Source organism: Dipodomys merriami, unplaced genomic scaffold, assembly GCF_024711535.1.
Source record: "Dipodomys merriami isolate MVZ:Mamm:240054 unplaced genomic scaffold, mDipMer1.0.p SCAF_3, whole genome shotgun sequence".
Classification (NCBI taxonomy): domain Eukaryota; kingdom Metazoa; phylum Chordata; class Mammalia; order Rodentia; family Heteromyidae; genus Dipodomys; species Dipodomys merriami.
Window position 1 is genome coordinate 85,699,606 of NW_027204492.1, and position 27,833 is coordinate 85,727,438.

Sequence of the window (27,833 nt, forward strand, 5' to 3'; positions counted from 1 at the left end):
CATGGTCCAAAAGTGACACCCTGTCTCATATTGGCAGTGCAAAAAAAGTCTGGAGGTGTGGCTCAGCAGTAGAGCACATGCCTAGCAAATATTTGGCCTTGAGTTCTGCCCTTAGAATCTCCAGGCACAGCCTTAGCTTTCTTCCTATGCCACAATTTCAGAAGTAATCTCTTCATGTTCTCTTTTCCCTGTGTAGATAGACAGAATCACCTAAGTCTGTGAGCCTTGTTTCCTTTTTTGTTTTATAGTTCTTCACAATTTTCTTTCCCTTCTAATGTCCTACCATAGCAGTAAGAGGAAACATGGCTACTCCCTGGACATATGTTTGGAAGGCCCCTTGTCTACATATGCAAATTCATCATTGGCAAATTCAGCTTTTCACACCCCTGGAGAATATAATCCTGCTAAGGGTTCTGCCAGTATACAACAAGGATACTCTGTGTTGTTTGTTGTTGTTGATAATTTGATTATATTATATTCCAGTGTGTTACAGTGGAATACACACTAAGACATGTGTGTAGGCACAAAAATGTGGTTTAATCTGGCATTTGGATCAGTGCTCTCCTTTGTTCTGGATATGTGCTATACTTTAGTCATATTTGTTATTACACTGTCTCGACATTGGTTGAGAGCAAATTTAATCAAGTCTGTTTACTAAATTTGAGCCATTAAAACATAGATGTCTGTTTTTCTCAACTCTTTAAACAAAGAATGTATTTTGCCAGATGTTCCTTTTTGTTTGTATGTGCCAACAGTGGGACTTGATATCAGGGCCTCACACCCTTGCTTAACTCTTTTACTCAAAACAGGTACTTTACCATTCAAGTCAATGCTTCACTTCTGGCTTTTTGGTGGTTAATTAGAGATAAGTTTCTCATAGACTTTTCTGCCTGGGCTGGCTTCAAACCTGGATCCTCGGATCTCAGCCTGCTGAGTAGCTAGTATTGCAGGCATGAGCCACCAGCACCCATCATCAGGAGTTTCTTTTTATCTGTGCCAGTCCAGGACTTGAACTCAGGGTGTAGGCATTGTTCCTAACTTTTGTGCTCAAGGCTAGCACTCTAATACTTAAACCACAGCTCCACTTCTGACATTTGTTGTTTGTTTTTATTGAAAACCAGGACTCAGAATCTGACACTTTCTCTCACTGAGTATCTGACACTTTCTCTCACTGGCTGGCCCTCTACCACCTGAGCCATGCCTCCAACCCCATGTCAGATAATTGTGGGTGTTTTTTTGTTTTGGGGTTGTTTTTGGTTAATTGTTAAGTAGTTTCACTGACTTCCCTGTCCAAGCTCACTTTGAACAATGAGCCTCAGATTTCATCCTTGTGACTAGCTAAGATTACAGTCATAAGCCCCCAACACTAGGTTCTCTCTGTTCCTTTGTTGATATTTACGATCTTTGACCAACTTTAGACAGCTGTTTAAAAGTTCTCATTTTGTAAATCTAAATGTGGTCTACAAGAGATCTCCTAGAGTTTGGTTATTTCTTGTCCATTCATTGGGCCGTACTTTTCCTATTTCTTTGACTACCTTGTAGCTTTCATTTGAAAAGTGAAATGGAAGTATGGGCCAAGTAGTCAAGCTTCAGCTTGAGTAAAAAAGCCTTGCAAGGGCACATGGCCCTGAGTTCAAGTCCCAATACCAATACACTCACACACACACACACACACACACACACACACACACACACACACACACACACACACACACACACACAAATGTACAACCTGAAGGAGGGGAAAGTTGGGTGTAAGTTTAACTACATGCATGTGTGTGTGTGTGTGTGTGTGTGTGTGTGTGTGTGTGTGTGTGTGTGTGTGTGTGTGTGTTGGTATTGGTATTGGTATCGGTATTGGAACTTGAACTCATGGCCATGTGCCCTTGCAAGGCTTCTTTTTAGAAAATACTGCATATAGGTACTGTACCTGAGATAATCCTGAGGCATGAACTGGAAGTATTCTCAGGTCTTTTCTTTTCTTTTCTTTTTTCTTTTTTTTTGTTGTTGTTCATGGGGCCTGAACTCTGGGCCTACGCACTGTCCTTCAGCTCTTCAGCTCAAGGTTAGCGCTCTACCACTTGAGCCACAGCACCACTTCCAGCTTTTTTCTGCTTATACAGTGCTGAGGAATCAAACCCAGGGCCTTATGCATGCAAGGCAAGCACTCTACCACTGAGCCACCTTCCCAGCCCTCTCAGGTCTTTTCTGAGACTACAACTTTCAATGAGCATGGTCAGTAACTTTCTTTTTTTTTGGTCTGTCATGGGGCCTAAATTCTGGGCCTGGACACTGTCCCTCAACTCTTCAGCTCAAGGCTAGCACTCTACCACTTGAGCCACAGTGCCACTCCGGCTTTTTCTGCTTATGTAGTACTGAGGAATCGAACCCAGGGCCTCATGAATGCAAGGCAAGCACTCTACCACTGAGCCACCTTCCCAGCCCAGTAACTCTTAAGCTTCTCTATATATGTTCTGGTCCCCAAAGAAGAAAAATAGAATAAATGTGGGGTAGAAAAGGCAATGGACCAGCACATTGCCTACAAATCACTTTAGCTGGAGGAGGAGGGTCTTACAACAATGGCACTAGTATTTGTGTGTGTGTGTGTGTGTGTGTGTGTGTGTGTGTGTGTGTGTGTGTGTGTGTGTGTGTGTGTGTGTGTGTGTGTGTGTGTGTGATATGTATTGATCCTAGGGCTTGACCTCAGGTCCTAGTTGTTGTCCCTGAGCTTTTGTGCTCAAGGCTAGTGCTCTATCACATACATGAGCCTCACTTGTGGCTTTTTGCTAGTGAATTGGAGATGAGTCTCATGGTCTTTGCTTCCCAGGCTGGCTTTGAACCACAACCCTCAGATCTCAGCCTCCTGAGTTGCTAGGATCATAGGCATTAGCCAACAGTATCCAGCCATTTAAAAATTTTTATAAATGCAAAATTCATATTTGTAATATGTATTTGTTCTATGGGTTTTGACCATGGCTATTCAATAGGCTGACATCTGAGGGTCGAGGTTCGCAGCCAGTCCAGACAGGAAAGGCCATGAGACTCCAATAAATTACTCCAATAAACTACTCAGAAAAATCTAGAATTGGCACCATGGCCCAAGTGGTAGAGTGCTAGATCTGAGCAAAAAGAAGCTCAGGGATAGCACCCAGACCCTGAGTTCAAGCCCTTGGACCAGCAAAAACAAAAAACAAAACAGCTATAAACTACTAGATGCTGGTGGTTCACAACTATACTCAGGAGGCTGAGATCTGAAGATGATGATTCAAAGCCACCCCAAGCAGGAAAGTCTATAACTCTTATCTCCAATTAAGCACCAAAAATTTTGAAAGTAGATCTGTGGCCTAAGTAGTATAACACTAACCTTGGGTACAAATTCTCAGGGAAAGTGCCCAGGCCCTAAGTTCAAGCCCCAGAATCAGCAAAAAATTTAGCTAGAACAAGCCAGGTGTCTGTCACTCCTGCCTGCAATCCTAGCTATAGGGGAAGCTGAGATCTGAGGACCATGGTTCAAAGTTAGCCCATGCAGAAAAGTCTGTGAGACATTTATCCCCAGTTAACAGCTAGAAGCTGGAAGTAGAAGCATGACTTAAGAGCACTTGCTCAGCAAGTATGAAGCCCTCAGTCCAGTCCTGAGTACCACACACACACAAAAATTGAACATTTTGTTCTTCTGTTGTTTAAGTGAAGAGACAAACGTGGGAGAAAATGTTTATGAAATATATAGCCAGGGGATGAAGGATGGAAGGGGTGACATTGACCACCATGCATTATATTTGTAAACTGACATGTTGAGTTGAAACCCTTTTGTCCAACTGCTTAAATAATAAATTTTTAGAAAAGAAAAATATAAATCAAGAAAGGACTTATATCTAGAATACACAAAAAAATCAATTCACCAACAGAAAAATTCCCTTAAAAAATGGTTCACTAGGAAGTGGAGCTGTGGCTCAAGTAACAGAGTGCTAATCTTAAGCAAAAGAGCTCAAAGACAATGTCCAGGCTGTGAGTTCAAGCCCCAGGACCTAACACCAAAATAACAAACAAACAGGTTCACTATCCAGGTGCGAGTGGTAATCTTAGCAATTCAGAAGGCTGAGATCTAAGGATCAAGGTTCAAAGACAGCCCAGGCAAGAAAGTCCATAAAACTCCCAATTAACTACAAAAGCCATAAGCGGAGCTGTGGCTTAAGTGGTAGTGTCCTAGCCTTGAGCAAAAAGGCTCAGGCACAATGCCCAGGCCATGAGTTCAAGCCCCAGGACCAGATGCACATACAGTCCCAACTACTCATTAGGTGAGGCATCCAGATCACTTAAGTCTCTTAAGTTCAAGACCCCCCTCGCCAACATAGCAACATCCAATCTCAAGAATGTATGTCCAAAATGTATGGCCAAAATATTTTAAAAGCTGTATCATCCAAGATAATTGTTATATGACCAATAAATGCATGAGAAGATGCTCAGTAGTATTAAGGAAGCATGAATTAAAACATCATTGAGCTAACAGTACACTTCAGTTGGGTGTGGCTCAAGTTGTAGAATCCTTGCCTAGCAAGCACAAGTCTCTGAGTTCAAATCCAGTACAACCCCCCCCCCCCAAAAAAAAAGTAAAAGCAAAGAGAAAGAACAGTATACTCATGACTAAAATGAGGAATAACAATTACATCCTGCAAGGGCAAAAACAGGAAGCAATTTTTTTTTGGTCTGGTCATGGGGCCTGAACTCTGGGCCTGGGCACTGTCCCTCAGCTCTTCAGCTCAAGGCTAGTGCTCTACCACTTGAGCCACAGTGCCACTTCCGGCTTTTTTCTTTTTGCTTATGTGGTGCTGAGGAATCGAACCCAGGGCCTCAGGCATGCAAGGCAAGCGCTCTACCACTGAGCCACCTTCCCAGCCCAGGAAGCAGTTTTTTGGGGGGGTCTGGTCATGGGGCCTGAACTCTGGGCCTGGGCGCTGTCCTTCAACTCTTCAGCTCAAGGCTAGCGCTCTACCACTTGAGCCACAGCGCCACTTCCGGCTTTTTTCTTTTTGCTTATGTGGTGCTGAGGAATCGAACCCAGGGCCTTGAGCATGCAAGGCAAGCACTCTACCACTGAGCCACCTTCCCAGCCCCCCAGGAAGCAATTTTTATACTTACATAGAGCTGGCAGAAATTTAAATTTGTGAAACAGTGTGTCAGATTGTGAGTGTGTGCTGTGTGTGTGTGTGTGTGTGTGTGTGTGTGTGTGTGTGTGTGTGCATGCGCGCACGCGCCTGTCTTGGAGCTTGAACTCAGGGCCTAGGTGCTGCCCTTGATTTTTTTCTCAAGGCCAGTACTTTATCACTTGAGCTGTAGCTCTTCTTCCAGTATTTTTTTTTTTTTTTTTTTTGGGTCCGGTCGTGGGGCCTGAACTCTGGGCCTGGGCGCTGTCCCTCAGCTCTTCAGCTCAAGGCTAGCGCTCTACCACTATGAGCCACAGCGCCACTTCCGGCTTTTTTCTTTTTGCTTATGTGGTGCTGAGGAATCGAACCCAGGGCCTCGAGCATGCAAGGCAAGCGCTCTACCACTGAGCCACCTTCCCAGCCCTCTTCCAGTATTTTTTGCAGAGATAGGAGTCTCATGGACTTTCCTGCCCAAGTTGGATTCAACTAGCTATCCTCAGATCTCAGCCTCTGAGTAACTAGGGTTAGAGGCATGAGCCACCAGCACCCAGCTAGTTTGGCCTATTCTTAAATAGTTAAATATACCTACCATGTGCCTGAACCATTCACTCTAGGAATTTATCCAAATCAATAGAAACTGTCCACACAGACAACTTGCATCCCAATGTCTTTTAAATCAATTTTATTTGTAATAGACAAAACTAGAAATACAAGTTTCCATCAGTACATGAATGGACAGACAAAAATTTTGTCCATACCATAAAATACCATCAAGCAATAAAATGTAACAACATACATAAATTTCAAAATAATTTTGCAGAGTGAAAGAAAGTCAAATACAAGGATTTACAGTATAATTCCAGTTGTATTTAGTTGGATAAAATGCAAACTAACCTTATGAGAAAATAAGCCTACGGGGGGAAAGGGTAGGGGAGGAGGGCTAGATGACAGAGACCTAAGGAAACTGTTTCATGGTAATGGGTATGTTTGTGATATTTATTGTAGTGATGGTTTGAGAGTGACACCCTTAACATCAAAACTCATCAAATTAAAGCCGGTGCCTGTGGCTCACGCCTATAATCCTAGCTACTCAGGAAGCTGAGATCTGAGGATTGTCGTTCAAAGCCAGCCCGGGCAGGAAAGTCCGTGAAACTCTTATCTCCAATAAACCACCAGAAAACCGAAAGTGGTGCTGTAGCTCAAGTGGTAGAGCGCTCGCCTTGAGCTGAAGAGCTGAGGGACAGCGCCCAGGCCCAGAATTCAAGCCCCATGACTGACAAAAAGAAAAAAGAAAAAAACTCATCAAATTAGTTGGGCACTGGTGGTTCACGCCTATAATCCTAGCTATTCAGGAAGCTGGATCTGAGGATCATGATTCAAAGCTAGCCCAGCCAGGAAAGTCCATGAGACTCTTATCTCCAATTAACCACCAGAAAACCCGAAATGGTGCTATGGCTCAAGTGGCAGAGGGCTTGCCTTGAGCTAAAGAGCTGAGGGACAGTGCCCAGGCCCAGAGTTCAAGCCCCATGACCAACAACAACAAAAAACTCATCAAAATGTTTAAAGTCAGTACTTCAAGCAAATTAAATCAGTCATGTGATAATTATGCCACAATAAAGCTATAAAATATATTGAGGAAATGGGAGCAACTTGAAAATATATTAGATTTGACACACAATAAAATGAGATTGATAATGATATTCCAGTTATGTGGGAAAACCGTTCTTATTTGTAAGAGAGTTGTGCCAAATTAGTTAGGGGTGTGATGTTATATTGTCTATATCTTATCACTGGTATTTCAGGAAAATGTAAATATATGCATTGTTAAACTAAATGAAAATTATATGAATGTATATGGTATTATTCTTTCAAAACAGCTCTACATTATTGAAAATGTACATAAAAACAACACACAGGAAAACACTATGTGACTGTTTTATTGCCCAACCTCCTTTTCAGATCAGAGACATCTTTACTATCCTGGAACAGAACGACATCTACTCTGAGAATGTTTCCAGAGAGAAAGACATTTCTCCTTTATATCCAAACATGTAAGTACATCTGAACAAATTGTTAGTAGATAAACAAGAGGAAACTTTAGAAATTCATTTAAAAAAACTGTCTCCCACCAGAAGGCTAGACTCAGTCACATAAAACCAAAAAGTAAAGCCAAGCACTAGTGGCTCAGGCCTGTAATCCTAGCCACTCAAGAGGCTGAGATCTGAGGATTGCAGTTTGAAGCCAGGCAAGGCAGAAAAATCCTTGAGACTCTTATCTCCAACTAACCAGCAAAAACCCAGTAGTGGAGGGGAACCAAAAAAAGCCAAATAACAACACAAGTCCCAGATTTCAAAGCCCAGGACAGGCACCAAATAAAATGATGATATGAAATGAATGTAGAGTTGTACCAAAGATATGTATAGATTGACAAAAATATTTTATATATGAATAGCCAATGTTCCCAAAGAGGAGAAAAATAGATCAGAAAGAAATATTAAGAGAAATAAAATTTACTTGAACTGAATATTTGTCATGACTGTCTATAACCCAGGTAACTTTAACACTCAAACATCAGGAGCAAGGCATAAGCTTCATAGATCCTTCGAAAACAACAAAAAGAATCATATGACAAAAAGGTATGTTATGTACAAGAAAGAAAGACAAAATTGTTCTAAGACTTCTCAATGGCATCATTCAATATTATAACAATGACTAAGTTCTCAGGGAAAGTATACCTAAGTTTATCAATCAAGAAAACATAACCAGCCAGGTGCACACATAACCAGTGGCACACACTTGTAATTCTAGATACTCAGGAGGCTGAGAACTGAGGATTGTGGTTTGAAGTCAGCCTGAACAAGAAAGTGTGTGAGACTCCTATCTCCAATTAATCATTGAAAAAGCCAAAAGTAGAGCTGTGGCTCAAGCAGGAGTGTGGTAGCTTTGAGCAAAAAAGCTCAGGGACCGTGTCCAGTCCCTGAGTTCAGGCACCAGAACTGGCACAAAACAAGAAAGCATAACCACTATAGAATACAATATTAAAAATAGTATTTAGATCATTGACACTTTATAGGAGTAGTTGGAGGAGGGAAGTAGGCAAAAAAAAAAAAAACAACTGGAAGATTCACCATTGGGATGGGAAATAAAACAAAGTAAAGTAAGAAGTCTTCTGATAGGAAACTTTAAAAAGTCTCTGGGCCATAGGCCAGTAAGGAGGCAGCTATTGACAAAAGGACACAAAATCCCATGGGCTCACCTATAGTACTAATGCCTGAAGCTACTGCATGCAGAGCAGCAAACTCTGTTACCTCCAGAACACAGATGAAGATATATTCTAAGTACAAGGGAAAAGGAAAAAACACCACCCTTCTATTCATTAGTGAAGGGCAGGAAACCATTCTGGGCCCAGAACATAAAAGAATTTCTACCAGAGCTAGACACATGAGGGCATGCCTGTAATCACAGCACTTTGGAGTCTGAGGCAGGAACACTGGGAATTTTAGGTCAGCATGGACTAAACTGTGAGATCCTGTGTCAGAAAACCAAAAAGAACTTCTAGGGCATGGGTCAATTCTGCACAACTCCCTACACATTCCTGATCATCAAGAACTAGTTAAAAAAAAAAACAGTACTGAAAGAGAAATAAGAATATGGAGAAAACGCCTCACTGAGATGGAGGCCCACAGGAAAGACCTAAGAGTCTGTGTGGTCCTAGGATACTGAGAAAGCCAGACTGGTGGCTCATGCCTGTAATTCTAGCTACTCAGGAAGCTGAGATCTGGGGATCATGGTTTAAAGATAGCCTGGGCAAGTCAGGAAAATCCATGAGACTCTTGTTTCCAATAAACCACCAGAAAACCAGAAGTGGTGCTGTGGCTCAAGCAAGTGGTAGAGCACTTGCCTGGAGCTGAAGAGCTCAGGGACAGCACTCAAGCCCAGAATTCAAGCCCCATCACCACCAACAACAACAACAACAAAAAAAAATGAAAAAAAATCTCTGAGGGAACCAATGAATGTCTACAAAAACACAAGATAACATTAGAGAAATCTGAAACCCATTCTGAGTTACAATAGCAACAACAAAACCCAAAGCTAGCCCAACTCCTGACTCAATTCCACCATGCTAACAGCCTAGCAGAAGAGCAGCCATACTTATTTCTGGAGATAAACATAATTTACCTCAGTTTCTATTTTCCTGCATATAATAGCTATCATCAGTAAAAAAAAAAAAAAATCATTAGATTCAAAACAGCACTCATGGCTCACAGCTGTAATCCTAGCTACTTGGGAGGCTGAGATCTGAGGATCATGGTTTGAAGTTATCTGAACAGGAAAGTCTGTGAGACTCTTATCTCCAATAAACTGCTCAGAAAAAAGCTGGAGGTGGTGCTGTGGCTCAAAGTGGTAAAGTGCCAGCTTTGAGCAAAAGGAGCTCATAGATAGCACCTAGGCTATGAGCTCAAACCCAATGACTCGGGGCAGAGGAGGCCAGGGGGAGACGGGGATGGAGGACAGTAAGAGAAAGCAACCCACTCTCAAAAAGAAGAAGTAATCAGTAGACTCAGACTCAGTCTCATTCAGCCCAGTTACTGCAACTATCAGACAGGAAACTTACAATAACAATGATTCAAATGTTAAAGGGGCTGGGCCTTGGTGGCTCTCACCTGAATTCCTAGCTACTCAGGAGGCTGAGATCTGAGAATCATGGTTCAAACCCAGTCCGTGCAGGAATGTCTGTGAGACTCTTATCTCCAATAAACCACTCAGAAAACTAGAAATGGCGCTGTGGCTCGAGAGGTAGAACACTTGCCTTGAGCTGAAGAACTGAAGGACAGTGACCAGGCCCAGAGTTCAAATCCCACAACGGATAAAAAAAAAAGTTAAAGAGTATTACAGAAGTTAGTGTCTCTTAAAATTTGTATGCTGAAATCCTAATCCCCTATGTGATGGTTTTAGGAGGTGCTGGCCTTTGAGAGGCAGTTGTCATTAGACAGAGCCCTCATGGGTGGGATAGTGCCCTTAAAAAACTCTCTAGCTGTCTTCTTGCCATGTGAGGATATAATAAGAAGTTGGTAGTCGCAACTCAGAAGGCTTTCACCAGTATGTTACCATGCTGGGACCCGAATCTCAGATTTCTATCTTCAGCACATTGAGAAGAAAATTTCTGTTGCTTATAATCTCTCGATCTATAGCACTTTGACATAGTAGTCCAAAGACAAAAGAAATGTTGGGAAGTGGAAATAATATACATGAGTAGATATGAGAATTTCAGTAGAAATTTGAAGCTGGCACCAGTGGCTCACACCTTTAATCCTAGCAACTCAGGAGGCTGAGATCCTCGTATCTCAGTTCAAAGACAGCCTGGACAAGAAAGTCCGAGAGACTCTTATCTTGAATTGATCACCAAAAAGTCTGGAAGTGAACCTGTGGTTCAAGTGGTAGAGTACTAGCCTTGAGCACAGAATCTTGGGGACAGCACCCAGGCCCTGAGTTCAAGCCCCAGGACCTACACCAAAAGAAAAAGAAAAAGAAAGACAGAGAGGGGAGGGAAGAGGGAGGGAGAGAGAGAGAGAGGGGGGGGGAGGAAGGAAGGAAGGAAAGAAAGAAAATTTGAAGACTATCAAGTGTCAAATGGAAATACTAAAAATAAAAAAAGGAAACTAAGCTGGGCGCCAGTGGCTCAGCTAGGATTACAGTGGCGCCTGTAATCCTAGCTACTCAGTAGGTGAGCTCTGAGGATCCCGGTTCAAAGCCAGCCCGGGCAGGAAAGTTCCTGAGACTCTTATCTCCAATAAACCGCTAGAAAACTGGAAGTGGCGCTGTGGCTCAAGTGATAGATCACTAGCCTTGAGCTGAAGAGCTGAGGGACAGTGCCCAGACCCAGAGTTCAAGCCCCACGACCGACAAAAAAAAAAAAAAGGAAATTGAGATAAAGAATGACTATCATGAGTTTATCAGTAGACTTGATAGAACCAGGATGAGGAGAAAAATTATTGTACTTGAAGACAAAATATTAGAAATTATCCCAATTTAAACAGAAATAAAAACTGAAAGGAGATGTACTTAAAGTAATGCAAAAACTTTTTAGCACTTTTCTTACATGGGTGTATCTTCTGATCAGAAATTATTCACATTACCAGCCCATGCAAAATATGCTCATTCCTATTCCTCCAAATATCTCATCCAAAATTATGACATCAGGCTTAAATCTAGGATATCAAACCTGTATTTGGTTCAGATGTGGCTGAGGCTCCTTGAGTGATTTTTCAGTTTCTTGATTCAGACACCTGTGAGCTAAATGAAACGTTAAAAGAACCCTCTTCTGAATACACACACACACACACACACACACACACACACACACACACACACACGCACGCACACACACACACACACACACACACAGAGTGCATATACTAATATTAGGATAGAATAGCTGTAATACACATTCCCATTCAAAAACAAGAGGAAAGAAAGATTGGTTCAAAATAAGACAATTCTGAAATCCCATGGAGTAAATGATCAGATCCTCTTGTCTACAAGCAGATAGTGCTTCATGATTGGGGCACAGTTCTCCCTGGGAATGGCTCCCCAGTCCATGTTCATCTATTGTTCTTAGGTCTTTCCTCTGATGTCCTTTATTTACCACAAGAAACAGTCCATATTTGCAGCTGAGCAAAGTTCTTGGTTTGCATCCTCTTCATAGAGGCTAGGGAGGAAAGTCCAGAGGCCATTTTTCAGTCCCTTTAAGGACAATCTGGAGGTAGTTCCACTGGTAAAACTCTATTCAAAACTTTATAGGTTTTTCTATGAATTTTGTTGGATCTAGCTCATACTCCAAATGTCACACTAACAAGTTTTTTTTTAAGATAAGAGTACACATAGCAGTATGTCAAGCCACTGTGGGATATTGTTATAAAGATTTTTTTTGTTTGGTATTGGTCTTGGAGCTTGAACTTACAGCCTAGGCACTGTACCTGAGCTTTTTTGCTCAAGGCTAATGCTCTAGCATTGAGCCACAGCTCTACTTCTGGCTTTTTTCTTTTGCTGGTTAGATAGAGGTAAGTTTCATGGACTAGGTCTCCTGAGTAGCTAGGATTACAGATGTGAACCACCGGTGCCTGGCTGTTATAAAGATTTTTAGATGCTTATTTTTGGTTGTTTCTTTTTGTTCAGTTTTATTTTTTGTTGGCCGTGGGGCTTGAACTCCAGGCCTGGGTGCTGTCCCTCAGCTCTTCAGCTCAAGGCAAACGCTTTACCACTTGAGCCACAGTGCCACTTCTGGTTTTCTGGTGGTTAATTGGAGATAAGAGTCTCATGAACTTTCCTGCCTGGGCTGGCTTTGAACTGCAATCCTCAGATCTCAGCCTCCTGATTAGCTAGGATTACAGGCATGAGCCACCAGCACCCAGCTTAGATGCTTATTTTTAAATGCTCATTAGTTACTGACTCGCTCCAGCACCAACATAACACAATATCTCACACCATAACAAAGTCTTATAAATACACTCATTATTGATCTTTACCCTGAGGCCATTTTTTAACATGGCAAATAGTTTGATAGTAGAATAGATTATGTGAATCTGTTATTTCCCAACCTAGAAACTCCTGACTTTTCCGTATTCAGATTCTGCTGCCAGTGGAGGTTTTCTACTAAATTTTTTCTCCTTCTGTACTTTATCATGTATATCTAAAGAAGCAAACTGACCCTTTTTGTATTCTACTGCAAATCCCCTAGTCAGATCCACAAGTTCCATTTGGTTTAATCTCTATCTTCCCACAAAGATAATAACTGTTTAGCCATTTTCCCCTTACTAAATACTACAGGCTGCCTTGCTAAGTTTTCTTACTGTTTTTCTGGTCTCCAGCTGCTGCAAAGGCCCAAAGACAGTGCCACATTATGTTTTGAGAAAATACTCTCCATGCACATATAGTTATATATGTGTTATTGGAGTTTGACCTCAGATCCTCAAGATTGCTCAGCTTGCTTGCCCACAATTGGCACTCAACCCCTTGAATCATACATCCAGCCCTGCTTTTTGCTAGTTAATTGGGAATGGAGTCTCGAGGACTTTTCTTCATGGGCTGGCCTCAAAACATGATCACCCAGGGGAGGGGGGAGGCTGGGAAGGGATGTGAAGGGTAAACAAAGGAGGAGGCTGCAATGCTTGGTAAGAAATGTACGCATTATCCTGCCCATGTAATTGTAACTCCTCTGTACAGTATGTTCACAAATTAAATTAAATTAAATTAAAAAAAAACATGATCACCCATATCCTAGCTTCTTGAATAACTAGAATTATGGATGTGAGCCATCACCTGGCAAAATTATGTTGTTCTTTTTTTTGGTGGTCATACTGGAGTTTGAACTCAGGGTTTCTTACTTATCTAGTACTTGACCACTTGAGTCATACTTCCAGCCCTTACACATATATACTTTTATCACTGTTTAGCATTTGCATGTAATAAAACAGCCCAAAGTATAACTATTCAAAACAATGAACATTTTATTTGTCTCACAATTTTGTGTGTTGGCTTAGATAACTAATACGGCTATTCTGAGCTTGGCTGTCCTGAGTGGATCTGGAGGTCTAGCAAGGCCTCGCCTCATGTCTGACAGTTGGTAGTATAAAGGGTCTCGTCTAGGCTGGCTTGTCTTTCTCATCTCCCTGTGGAGCAATCTGAGCTTATTCACATAGAGGTCCCTAGATGCCAGACAGCAGCAAGAAAGGGTAATTAGCAAGGCAGGCTTTCATACTTCTCAAGCTTCTTTTTCTAGGGACTTAAGACAGCACAGATATATTGTCTAACATCCCCTAAATCAGAAGTCTAATATGGCACTTGCTGGGCTAAATACCAAACAATGTCAGGGCTGTGTTATTTTCTGAAAAATCAAGCCTCTTCTTAAATCTTCACTAATGACCATTGGCCAAAGCAAGCTTCACAGCTAAGTCCAAAGTCAAGAAGCAGAGAAAAAGAAGCTACTTCTTACCAAGAGAAACAACAAACTGACATTGCAAAGGATCATGCATGAAGGGTTGGGAGGAATCTGTGGAGAACTTTCTTCATATCCACAGTCAAAGAAGATAGGAATGCTATGTCAGGTATTCCACTGTAATTACACTAATATGTCTGCACATTGGGTATCTAGAAAAAAAGAACTTTAACTGTTCCTCCTGTTATGAAATGTGTCTTGCCATAAATACTCTACAGAACTGAGTGGTTTACATATCAAATACAATCTATTTTTACTCTTCTTTTCATTTGTGTGGTACGTTAGAGTATCAATTTAATGTTATTTATAAAGTGTAAAGTAGTTATAATAGTACACACACACATTAGTGTCCTGATTTTGCATGGTTTTGCACGATTTTTGCATCTTTCTTCCTATAGAGATAACAACTTGCCTTGTTATGCTTCCAGCAGAAAAGCTTTTCCTAATGCATCAAGCCTATAAATCCAATTATATTTTGCAAGGCTGTGCAAGCATGGAAACTCCCTTCTTCTGATGCACTCTTACATGGTACTTTCCATGTCATTTTTTCTCATCTTGGGTGAGACAGGCTAATGAACACTTTCTCAGACAATGCATTCATGAAGGGTTGGTCTCAGGTGAATGGTGTAATGTACATATGGGCGCAGCATCTGTGAAGAGGCTCCCTCTCTTTAGGAAATGGGATTTACTTTCAGGAGTGAATATTGCGATGCATACTGAGCACTGATTTCTGGGTGAAGCCCTTCCCACAGTCACTGCACTTATAGGGCTTCTCTCCAGTGTGAATGGTCTGGTGTTTGTTGAAATTGGACCTGTCGGTGAAGGCCTTCCCACATTCAGCACATATGTATGGTTTCTCCCCAGTGTGAATTCGTTGGTGCACCTTCAGATGTGGTTTCTTGGAGAAGGACTTCGCACAGTCAGGACATTTATAAGGCTTCTCAGTAGTATGGATTCTTTGATGTGCAGTTAACTCTGCCTTATGGATGAAGGCTCTCCCACAGTCAGCACACACATAGGGCTTCTCTCCAGTATGAATGGTCTGGTGCTTGTTGAAATTGGACCTGTCTGTGAAGGCCTTCCCACATTCAGCACATATGTACGACTTCTCTCCGGTATGAGATTTTTGGTGAGTGTTGAGATTTGACCTGTTGGTGAAAGCCTTCCCACATTCAGTGCATACGTAGGGTTTTTCTCCTGTATGGACTCGCTTATGCATCTGGAGTTGGGACTTGGAGGGGAAAGACTTGCCACAGTCACTGCATGAATATGGCTTTTCTCCTGTGTGAATTCTCTGGTGAGCAATCAAGTGGGCCTTCTGGATGAAGGCCTGGCCACACTGGGCACACACATAGGATCTCTCCCCCGTGTGAATTCTCTGGTGCATTCTGAGTGTTGACTTTTGGGTAAAGGCTTTCCCACACTCATTACATTTATGGTGCCTCTCTCCAGTATGGATTTTCTGGTGGACACTGAGGGCTGAGTTCAGGGAGAAGCCTTTCCCACACTCACCGCACTCGTAGACTTTTCCTCGGGTATGAGTTGTCTGGTGCCTGAGGAGAGACGATGGTTGGAAAAATGATTTCCCACATTCACTGCATTTATAGGGTTTCTCTCTTGTGTGAGTTTTCTCGTGCACCATTAATTCTGAATTTTGGAGGAAGGCCTTTCCGCATTTTGTACATATGTACAGTTTTTCATCTCTGTGTACTCTCAGGTATATGCTGAGTAGTGGCTTCTGTGGTAAACCATTTGCACATTTGCTAAGGTCATGATGTTTTTCCACACTGTGAATTCTTGGAGGTGTGAAAAGGCATGATTTAGGGGTAGAGACTTTCCCAAATTCAGTACACGTGTTTGCTTTCTCCACAATAGGAGGCTTTCCATTTTGTTTAGGGCTAGAGACCTTTCCACATGGATTACTTCCATAGAATGTCACTCCTGCAGGTGAATTTGCATGGTTAGTATAAGAAGTGCCCTGGGTAAAAACTTCACCTTGCCCAATAATTTTATCTAAGTTCTTTTCTGAACTGTGTTTATTATGAATATGGACATCTAAATTATGTTTAAAATGCTTCCCCAATGAGTTAGGTCTCTTCTGTACAGGTGTAAGTTCTGGACTTGGAAGTACATATTTCCTCATGTCTGTATATTTGAATTCCCACTCTGTACTCAATGTTTTCTTAGTGAGGAAAGCAGCATTGCTCAGAAGCTTTTTCTGGTTTTCCTTACACCTTTGTATCTGTTCAGCATCTTGCCATAGGTCTTCTAAAATGGAATACAATGGATCATCTCTCCTATGGTCAATTTCTATTTCACTATGAAATGGATTTTGGCTGGAAATTCTTTTTTGTGAGTTCTTGTTCCCAAACTTGCCATCTAAAGGGGAAGAAGAAAAAGTAAAATTGACATGAAGAATATCTAAAAATAAGTGCCCATAAATCCCAGTTGAACACCTGAAAGTCAGTAAAGATGATATATAGATATGCATATAGATAAATTTTTATTGCTGACCTCTTCTGTGACTCCTCTACTACCTCAGGCATTGTCCTGGGAAAATCATACATATGAATTATGTAATACCTTCCAAAGTTCTCTTTGTCTACCTTCTGTAGACAAGGAAAGTAAAGTCCTTAATTGTTATATGATTTGCCAACACACCTGGTTATAAAGTAGTGGAAACTGGAATTTAACATAAGAGCTTAGTTCTATGCTAGTAGGAAGCTTGGCTATCAAGTAGGTTGAATCAATAATGGATAAGACAAGGATTTGGGCCAAGTGTAGTAGCTCATGCCTATAATCCTAGCTACTCAGGAAACTGAGATCTGAGGATCATGGTTCAAAGTCAGCTTAGGAAGGGAAGTCTGTGAGACTCTTATCTCTAATTAGCCAGAAAAAAAGCCAAAGTGAAGTGTGGCTCAAGTGGTAGAGTGTCAAACGAGTAAAATCCCAAGCAAGAACATGAGGCCTTGAGTTCAAGCCCCAGTAATGGAAAAAAGGAGAGACTCCATCTGTGGTAGAGTCAGACAACTGTCGAGTAGGGAATCTCCTCATTTGTTTGCATTAAAGGAATATGGCTGTCTAACCATACAACATTTTTCAGCCTCCTTTGCAGATTGCTATGGCTATATGGCTATATGGCTACTTTTCTGCCCACTGGAACGTGGAATTAGCAGCAACACATGATCAAACAGGTAGATTCTAGAAAAATCTAAAAGATGGTGGATTTGATTACTTCAGGAGGGAAGGGGGTTGGGGTGGGGGATATAGCTGAGGAGGTGGGAGGGAAGGGATGGTAGGGGAAAAACAAAGGAGGAGGCAACAATGCTGGATAAGAACTGTACTCATTACCTTACAGTAACTGTAACACCTTTGTACAGTATTTTCACAATTAAAAAAATTTTTTTAAAAAGATGGTAGATTACTGTACTGAAGAAGCCTGGATTCTGGAATAAACATAATAAAAATGTATTCCTCTATAAGAGGAGTACATTTATTTAGTAGTTAAATCGATGTATCTCATAATCTCTTCGTTACTACAAATTAACTTTAACATAATTCATACAGCACTCCCTCCGAGAGTATGGACATTTCCATGAGGTACATTAGATTCTTCTCTTTTCTTTTTCCAGTGTTGAGGATTGAATCCAGGGCCTTGCACTTTCAAATGCTTTATCACTTCAGCCATGGCCCAGCCTTTTTATTTGTATTTTCCTTTTAAGATAGGATCTCCTTAATTTTGCCAGGCTGGCATTCAATTGAGATTCTCCAAGCTCTTCCTCCTGGATTACAGGCCTGCACATCACACTTGATCCTTGATATCATTTTAATATAATTTTCTTTATTTTTATGTGGTTGTTCAAAGAAATTTCAATTCAACTTAAATACAATGCATCTTGAACAATGTCACCCCCTCTATCATTTTTCCCCAATCTTCCTCAACCCCATCCATTTACTATCATTTTAATGTCTATGAAATTTGTAAAAATAAATTGGATGCCTATGGCTCATGCCTATAATCTGAGCTACTCTGGAGGCTGAGAACTGAGGATAATAGTTTGAAGCCAGCCCAAGCAGGAAAGTTGGTAAGAGCCTTATCTGCAATTAAACACCAAAAAGCTGGAAGTGCAGACCTGTGGCTCAATTGGTAGAGCACTAGCCTTGAGCACAATATCTCAGAGACAGCCCAAAATGTAAAAAAAAAAAAAAAGCTTCTTTTATTTATAGCCTTGATAATATGTACTTTCTTTTTCTTTCTTGACTAATCATAGTTATTAATTAATAGTACTGATCTTTAAAGAACCAAGTTTTTATGCTCTTGAGAATGGAACCAAGGGTCTTGCACATGCTAGGCAAGTACTTCACCACTGAGCTATACCTCAAGCTACTCACAAATCAACTTTTAGCTTTCTTGGTTTTCACTAGGGTATATCTTGACTTGAAAACAAAAGCAGGGCTGGGAAGGTGGCTCAGTGGTAGAGTGCTTGCCTTGCATGCATGAGGCCCTGGGTTCAATTCCTCAGCACCACATAAGCAAAAAGAAAAAAGTCAGAAGTGGCGCTGTGGCTCAAGTGGTAGAGCGCTAGCCTTGAGCTGAAGAGCTGAGAGACAGCGCCCAGGCCCAGAGTTCAGGTCCCACAACCGGACCCCCCCCCAAAAAAAAAAGAAAAGGAGACAGAATTTAGAGGGGAGTTAAAAGTTGGAAGTAACCAGTATGCAAGTGCTTCCCTCTTTTCATGAGTTCCTGTGGAGTAACTATACTCTTACCAAGAGTGTGGAACCACTGAAATTTCTTTAAAATCTTGTTATCCTTTTGCCAGAGGAATCAGGACAAGGGGGACAGGGTGCCCAGGAGGACAACCCCCAAATTAAAAACAAAAAGGTATAAACCCCAAATACCATATATAAACTCTGCATGAGTCTCTGCCTGACACCCCCATGCTGCATGGAATGGGCAAACAGAAAGCAAAGTGGGACTGAGAGCTGGGTGCTAACACATAAAGTGAGACTGTGTTTCCTGTTTGAGTCCAACATAGTTAATTGCCTGCTACAACAAGAACATGAGATGCTTCAAAATAATGTGACCTGTGGCTCAAGCCTTGTAATCCTAGTTACTTGGGAGGCTGAGATCTGGGATCACAATTAAAAGGTAACTAAGACCCAAAAATCCTGAATTGGAGCTGTGTGGCTCAAGTGGTAGAGCACTAGCCTTGAGCACAAAAGGGCAGAAATAGCACCCAGGCCCTGAATTCAAGCCCCAGGACTGATACAAAAATTCCCATCAAGAAAATTTCAGATCCCAGCACTCAAGAGGCCTGGACAATAAGACTGTAAGTTTGGGTCCAGCTTAGGCAACATACTAATCTCAGTATGTTGTCTTAAAGAAGGGAGGATACTGGGCACCGGTAGTTCATGCCTGTAATCCTAGCTACTCAGGAGGCTGAGATCTGAGGATCATGGTTTAAAGCCAGCCCTGGCAAGATGGTGAAACTCTTATCTACAATCAATCACCAGAAAACCATAAGTGGCACTGTGGCTCAAGTAGTAGAGCACTAGCCTTGAGCTGAAGAGCTCAAGAGCTGTGGCACAGCACCCAGGCCCAGAGTTCAAGCCCCACGACTGACAAAAAAAAAAAAAAAAAGAAGGGAAGACGAGAAAGAGGGAAGAAGGGAAGGAGGGAAGGAGGGAGACTTCCGGTCTAGATTGTTTTCCTGGTGAATTCCATGAAGCATTAAATAGTCTTAGAGAGGTATTTCAAAAAAGCAGAGCTGGGAATGTGGCTTAGTGGAAGAGTGCTTGCATAGCATGCATGAAGCCCTGGGTTCACTTCCTCAGTACCACAAACACAGAAAAGCCGGAAGTAGTGCTGTGGCTCAAGTGGTAGAACACTAGCCTGGGACAGTGCCCAGGCCCTGAGTTCAAGCCCCAGGACAGGCAAAAACAGGCAGAAAAAGGAACCCCTCAAAATTCCTTTTATGTGGTCGGCATAACTCTAATATCAAAACAAGACAAAAACATTGCAAAAAACGAAAACTGTGGAATCAGAACTGCAAATGTTTTAAACAAAATATTAGCAAATAGAATCCAACACTATGTATTAAGGAGAGTATGCCAAATCTAACCAGTATTTATCTGAGAAATGCAAGGTTAATTCAATAGTTAAAAAAATCCAGAAACAAACTCACCATATTAGCAGAAGTAATGAGAAAAAAAGAAATAAAGTACTTGACAAAAGGTAACACTCAACCATGTTTAAAAAAAATAAGCACTTCACCAAGCTAGGATTGAAAGGAGCTTACATAACCTCATAAAGGGCAGCTAGCAAAATCCCACAGCTTACATAACGGTTAAGGGTGAAAAACCTTGATTCTCCTTCCTAATATCAGGAACAGGGAAAGAAAGCATGCCCACGCTCACAGCACTCAACTATACTTTAGTCTTAGTTTTTTTTTAAAGGAAAGGCAAAGCAATCAAAAGCCTGAGATTGGAAAAGGAGTCAACGTGTCTCTATTTTTAGATAATGATTACTTAGATGAAAAAGCCCCAAGGAACTTATAAGAAAACGAATTAGTAGATTCAGTAACATACAAAGTCAGTGTACAAAAATCAATTGCCAGCAATTTGTACTAACAAGCTGAAATTTTTTTAAATTTACATTGTTATTATATATTAGCAAAGAACAATCCCAAAATAAAATTAAAATGCAGACATTTATAACAGTTTGAAAAAAACATCAAATACTTAGAGATAAATTTAATGAAGGGTACATAAGATCTCTACACTGAAAAGAATAAAATTCTGCTGAAAGACATTAAAATACATAAATGACTGCAGAACTATGTCATGCTTAAGATGCCAATTCTCTTAAACTTCATCCTCATGGTCAACTGAACAAAACAGTGGTAGGTTCATGGATTACTTGCATTCTTGCCTTACATTTGCAGTTTTAATGTGTTTATTGTGAATTAACTGCTCTGGTAGTTCAGAAAATAAATCAATTTTAGGAAACATGCCAAAGAAATTCAATGAAACAAAGAAAACTTCTTCAACAATTTAGAACAAATAGATATCAATATTTTAAAACTGAGCCTTAGCTGGATGCCAGTGGCTCATAACTATAACCCTACCTATTCAAGATGCTAAGATCATGGTGCAAAGCCAGTCTGGGCAGAAAAGTCCATGAGACTCTTTTTTTTTTGAGGGGGGGGTCCAGTCGTGGGGCCTGAACTCTGGGCCTGGGCGCTGTCTCTCAACTCTTCAGCTCAAGGCTAGTGCTCTACCATTTGAGCCACAGAGCCACTTCCGGCTTTTTTCTTTTTGCTTATGTGGTGCTGAGGAATCGAACCCAGGGCCTCGTGCATGCAAGGTAAGCGCTCTACCACTGAGCTACCTTCCCAGCCCCCATGGGACTCTTTATTTCCAATTAAGCATAAAAAAGTCAGAAGTGAGCTGGGCACTCATTGCTCATGCCTGTAATCCTAGCTACTCAGGGAGCTGAGCTCCCAGGATTGTGGTTCAAAGCCAGCCCGGGCAGGAAAGATCATGAGACACTTATCTCCAACAAACCACCAGAAAACCAGAAGTGGTTCTATGGCTCAAGTGGTAGAGCACTAGCCTTGAGCTGAGGAGCTAAGGGACAGCACCCAGGCCCAGAGTTCAGGCCCTATGCCCAACAAACAAAAAAAAAAATTCAGAAGTAGAGCTGTGGCTCAAGTGGTAGAGTGCAAGCCTTGAACAAACGTTGGGACAGCACTCAGGCCCTGAGTTGACCAGCACGCACGCACGCACGCACACACACACACACACACACACACACACACACACACACACACACACACACACACACACACACACACACACACACACACACACACACACACACACACACACACACACACACACAGAGCGAGCCTTGGTCCTTCCATCACATACATATATAAAAAGAATACTATGCACCTAAAATTTAAAAGATAATTTAAAAAAATCTACTATGCCTGGTAGGGTTCACCTGTAATCCAAGCACTTAGGAGACAGTAGACAGGATTGAACATTTAAGGCCAGTCTAGCCTACATAGAAAGACCTCATTTTCAAAATAAAACAAAACACCCTCAATAATAAGACAAAGACAAACAACCCAGTAAAAGCAGGAGACATGAATAGATGTTTCATTAACAAATGCATAAAAGACGCTAAGTGGGGCTGGGAAGGTGGCTCAGTGGTAGAGTGCTTGCCTTGCATGCATGAGGCCCTGGGTTCGATTCCTCAGCACCACATAAGCAAAAAGAAAAAAGCCGGAAGTGGCGCTGTGGCTCAAGTTGTACAGCGCTAGCCTTGAGCTGAAGAGCTAAGGGACAGCGCCCAGGCCCAGAGTTCAGGCCCCACGACCAGACCGAAAAATAAAAATAAAAAATAAAATAAAAGGGGGAGGGAGGGGGGGGAAAGAGAAGGATTGGGATTGGGGGGGAGGGGGGAGGCTGGGAAGGGATGTGAAGGGTAAACAAAGGAGGAGGCTGCAATGCTTGGTAAGAAATGTACGCATTATCCTGCCCATGTAATTGTAACTCCTCTGTACAGTATGTTCACAAATAACATTAAATTAAATTTAAAAAAATAAAAAATAAAAGATTCCTCTCATCAGAGGAATAAAACTTAAATCATACTGCAACACTATTGTGCATACAGTTGAATAACAAAAATGAAAGACTGATACTAGCAAATGTTGAGAAGGATGTGAAGCAACAGGAATAACTATATTATTGCTCTTGGGAACATAAAATCATATAACTGATTTTGCAGACAGTTTGGCAATCTTTTGGTTAAAGGCCAGTATACATGTATATATGATTCAGCAAGTCCAATCTCTGGAATTTTCCCAAAGGTTAGGATTTAGGTAAAAAATGCCCCCCTAATCCACATATTGAAGACTTGGTTGAAAGCTGATGGTCTTCTTTGAAGTGATTTGATCCTGGGGGCTCTGATCTCATCAATGGATTAATTCCTTGACGTGGTCATAACAGGATGGCATTATTGGAAGGTAATAAAAACAAAGTTGGGGCCTAGCTGAAGGAAGTAAATCACTGGGGACATGTAACAATCCAGCCTGAGAAAAAGAAAACAACAGTTCACAAAAACCCATCTCATCAGAGAAAGCTGGTCATAGTGGCAAGTGCTTGTCATCTAAGCTATAACAGAAAGTATAAATAGGAGGGTTGTGGTCCAGTGTGGCCCACTCAATAAAGGAAAGCCTATCTCAAAAATAACCAGAGCTAAAATGGCTAGAGACATGGCCCAAACAGTAGTGCACCTGTTTGGCAAACATGAAGCCCTAAATTCAAACCTTGGTACCACCAAAACAAACAAAAAACAAAAATAAAACAACAGGAATGGTTATCTTATAATCCCAGCTAGGCAGAGGTAGAAGTAGGAGGATCACAATCTGAAGTCAGGCAAAAAGTATGAGATCCTATTTCACAAATAACCAGAGGAAAAATTGCTAGAGGCATGGCTCTAGTGGTAGAGTGCCTGACCAGCAAGTGAAAGAACTTGAGTTCAAACTTCAGTACCACCAAAAACAAAACAAAAACAACCAAATTTGACTGCAGCAGCTTCATTTATAATTACCAAATTTTAATAAGCTATCCATAGACACATGTATAGATTAACAAATTATGTCTGTTTAAGTACCTTTTATCCAAAATAATTGAGACAAAAAGATTTCTAGATTTTGGAGATTTCTCTGTGTGTATGTGATTACTGGGCCTTAAACTTGAGGCCTGAATGCTATCCCTTAGCTTTTCTACCCAAGCTGGTGCTCTAACACTTAAGTAATAACTCAACTTCTAGCTTTATGCTAGTTAATTAGAGATAGAGTCTTGATGATTTTTCTGCTCAGGCTGGCTTCAAACTGCAGTCCTCAGATCTCAGCCCCCTGAGTAGCTAGGATTACAGGTGTGAGCAGAGGTTTTTTCTTTTTCTTTTAGAATATTTTCATTGATTTTTATCAGTTAAAACATCCCTACTCCCAGCAATCCCACTTTTGGGCATTTACCCAAATGTTTACAAACAAGACCACACTAAAGCTACCAGCACAACTATGTTTACTGCAGCATTATTCACCATAGCTAAGATCTGGAACCAACCCAGATGCCCCTCAGTAGATGAATGGATCAAGAAAATGTGGTATATATACACAATGGAATTCTATGACTCCATCAGAAAGAATGACATTGCCCCATTTGTTAGGAAATGGAAAAACTTGGAAAAAATTATATTAAGTGAAGTAAGCCAGGCCCAAAGAAACATAGGTCCCATGGTTTCCCTTATTTGCAATATCTAGTATACGTATGAGTCAAGCAGAAAAGGTCAGATAATGTGATGTCAGGAAAATGAACCCTTAGATATGTATTTAAATGTTTTTTTTAAATCATGCATGTGTTTCTAACGCATTTATAAAATTATCTCTTTGTTGCTTTGTATGTCCCTCCCCCACAGTATAACCCCTGCTTTCACTATATTTGATGTCAGTATAACTTGTGGAGGAGATGGGGAAAAACCAGTTGTTTAAGGATACAGGCGGACCTGTTGCAACAATGAGAAGTACAAGTTGTCATGTCCAAAACGAGCTTTACAATGTCGGTGCGGGGGGGGGGGGGGGAAGGAGAAGGATTGGGATTGGGGGGGAGGGGGGAGGCTGGGAAGGGATGTGAAGGGTAAACCAAAGGAGGAGGCTGCAATGCTTGGTAAGAAATGTACGCATTATCCTGCCCATGTAATTGTAACCCCTCTGTACAGTATATTCACAAATAAAATAAAATTAAATTTAAAAAAAAATCCCTACTTCAAAAATAATTAAGCATCCAGGTACTGGTGGCTCACACCTGATATCCTAGCCACTCAGGGGGCTGAGATCTGGAGATTGCAGTTCAAAGCCAGACCAGGCAGGAAAGTCCATGAGACTCTTATCTTCAACGAACCACCAAAAAAATGAGAAGTGGTGCTTTGGCTCAAGTGGTAGAGTGCTCAACTTGAGCTGAATAGCTGAGGGACAGCACCCAGGCCCATAGTTAAGCCCCATGATCAACAAAAATAAAATAAAATAAAATAAGCAATCCAAAATCAGACTTCAGAGCATTTTAGCTTTTTAATTTTTTAATGAGTGATGCTCAACCTGTATAGTCACACCATGGAATATTTCTCAGAATTTAAAAGGAATAAGACTAGTGACATATTTGGTAACAAGGATAAATTACAAAATCATTGTACTAAATGAATGATGTCAGGCTCAAGAGAGTACACAGGATATGATTCCATTTACATGAAGCCCTAATAAAGACAAGTCTCATCTGCAGTGAGGAAAAGCATGTCAGTGGTTGCCCAGAACCAAGGTGGTTCTGGCTACTGAGTCCAAGGGGCATACAGAAACATTCTGTGTTGGGCTGGGAAGGTGGCTCAGTGGTAGAGCGCTTGCCTTGCATGCCTGAGGCCCTGGGTTCGATTCCTCAGCACCACATAAGCAAAAAGAAAAAAGCTGGAAGTGGCGCTGTGGCTCAAGTGGTAGAGCGCTAGCCTTGAGCTGAAGAGCTGAGGGACAGCGCCCAGGCCCAGAGTTCAGGCCTACGACTGGACCCATCCCCCCCAAAAAAGAAACATTCGGTGTAATGGAATGTCACATACATGATTCAGTGGGTTGTTAAACTGGTGTATCTTTATGAAAATACATCAAAATGCACACTTTATTTTTTGGAACACTTCTTAAATTTGCACATCATCCTTGTACAGGGGTCATGCTAATCTTCTGTGTATTGTTCCAATTTTTAGCATATATACTGCCAAAGTGAGCACAAAGTGTACACTTTAAATGGATACATTTTATTCTATGTAAATAATACCTTAACGTTTATTTCAAAAGAAAAAAATGAGCTGGATACCAGTGGCTTATACCCGTAGTCCTAGTTACTCAAGAGGCTCTGATCTGGAGGATCACGTATCGAGGCCAGCCTAAGCAGAAAAGTCCATAAGCCTCCATCTCCAAAACAACCAGCAAAAAACAGGGCTAGAATATGGCTCTAGTGGCAGAATGCCAGTTGGGCAAGTTTGAGGCACTGAGTTCAAACCCCAAATACTGGCAAATAGGAAAGAAAAATTGCTAAGTGACAGTGACCATAAAGTCAGAAGATAGGAAAGAGGATGGAAGGTGTAGAGAAGTGAGGAATCTAAAAGCAAAAGGAATGAAAGCACAGCTTAAATGACAAACATGAGGTCCTGAGTTCCATCCCCCATATTGGGGAAAAAAAACAGTAGCAATGATCACCGGTTTCAGAAGGAAAGAAAATACTTTCTTATCTCTGTGCCTGATTCACACTTACCAAAACAGCTCTGATGTGGGACTTCATCCTCCAACATCCATGGTTCCTCTCCTTGCTCCAACTTGAAGATAACCTCTGGCTTCGGAACTTCAAACCCTGTCAAGAGAATATGATAGATAAAGAATTGTGTTCAGACATTTGCTTTCTATTTACTCTTTAGGAAGTAAGTACATTTCTTTGAGAACAGTGCAATAATCACAGAGGTGAAAAGCAGATGAAGGACCTCAAACAAATCAAGGACAATATCATCCCATATGCCACAAGCTCAGCAGGTGGCCCAGCAGCTGAAAGCGCTTTCTCTCTCTCTCTCTCTCTCTCTCTCTCTCTCTCTCTCTCTCTCTCTCTCTCTCTCTCTCTCTCTCTCTCTCTCTCTCTCTCTCTCTCTCTCTCTCTCTCTCTCTCACCAAGTCTCTGTTCCTTTTCTAGGGCTATTACATGCAAAAAAGCATTGAGTCAAGTGTCAGTGGCTCACACCTGTAATCCTAGGCTACACAGGAGGCTGACATATGTGCATTGCAATTCGAAGCCAGCTTAGGCAGGGAAGTCTGTGAGACTCTTATCGCCAATGAAACTACCAAAAAAAGTTGAAAATGGAGCTGTGGTTCAAGTGGTAGAGCATTAGCCTTCAACAAAAGAAGCCCAGGAACAGTGCACAGACCCTAACTTCAAGCCCCAGAACTGGCACAAAAAAAAAATCATTGAAAATTGGTAGCTTTAACAGCCTCTTCAGTAAATGGTGCTGGAAAAATTGGTTAATCACTTGTAGAAAACTAAAGCTAGATCCTTATATATCACCCTGCACCAGAATCAACTCCAAATGAATCAAAGACCTGGGAGTCAAAACAGACACTCTGAAAACATTACAGGATGGAATAGGAGAAACACTAGGTATCCTTGGCACAGGCCGAAATTTTCTTAATAGAGACCCAGAAACACAACAAATCAAAGAAAGGTTGGACAAATGGGATTGCATGAAATTGCAGAGCTTCTGCATGGCAAAGGACATAGCTAACAAGATCAATAGAAAGCCCACGGACTGGGAGAAGATCTTCACTAGCCATACAACAGACAAGGGTCTCATATCTAAAATATACCTGGAACTCAGAAAATTAAATCCCCCAAAAACAAATCCTCAGAGAAACAACTCCCCAATAAGTAAGTGGTATGAAGACTTAAAGAGAAACTTCTCTGAAGAGGAAAGAAGGATGGCCATTAGACACATGAAGAAATGCTCAACCTCTCTAGCCATAAAAGAAATGCAAATCAAAATAACATTGGGATACTACCTCACCCCAGTTAGAATGGCTATAATCAAGAACTCTAATAACAAC

General features: G+C 41.4%; 1 protein-coding gene and 1 non-coding gene across 4 annotated transcripts in view; both read right to left on the bottom strand.

Moving 5' to 3' along the window:
- Window positions 1-5,863: 5,863 nt before the first annotated feature.
- Window positions 5,864-27,833, bottom strand: part of Znf81 (zinc finger protein 81) — a 33,007-nt gene continuing 11,037 nt past the window's right edge. For all 3 annotated transcript variants that reach the window (XM_070040534.1, XM_070040531.1, XM_070040532.1), the window contains 2 exons: window positions 26,503-26,598; window positions 5,864-16,515 (listed from right to left, as the gene is read on the bottom strand). In XM_070040534.1, the coding sequence (XP_069896635.1) occupies window positions 14,828-16,515; window positions 26,503-26,598 (1,784 nt within the window). In that variant the 3' untranslated portion in view covers window positions 5,864-14,827. The remainder of the gene's footprint in view (window positions 16,516-26,502; window positions 26,599-27,833) is intronic.
- Window positions 25,871-25,978, bottom strand: LOC138840515 (U6 spliceosomal RNA). Its single transcript, XR_011376093.1, has one exon. It is a non-coding gene; the product is annotated as a U6 spliceosomal RNA (small nuclear RNA).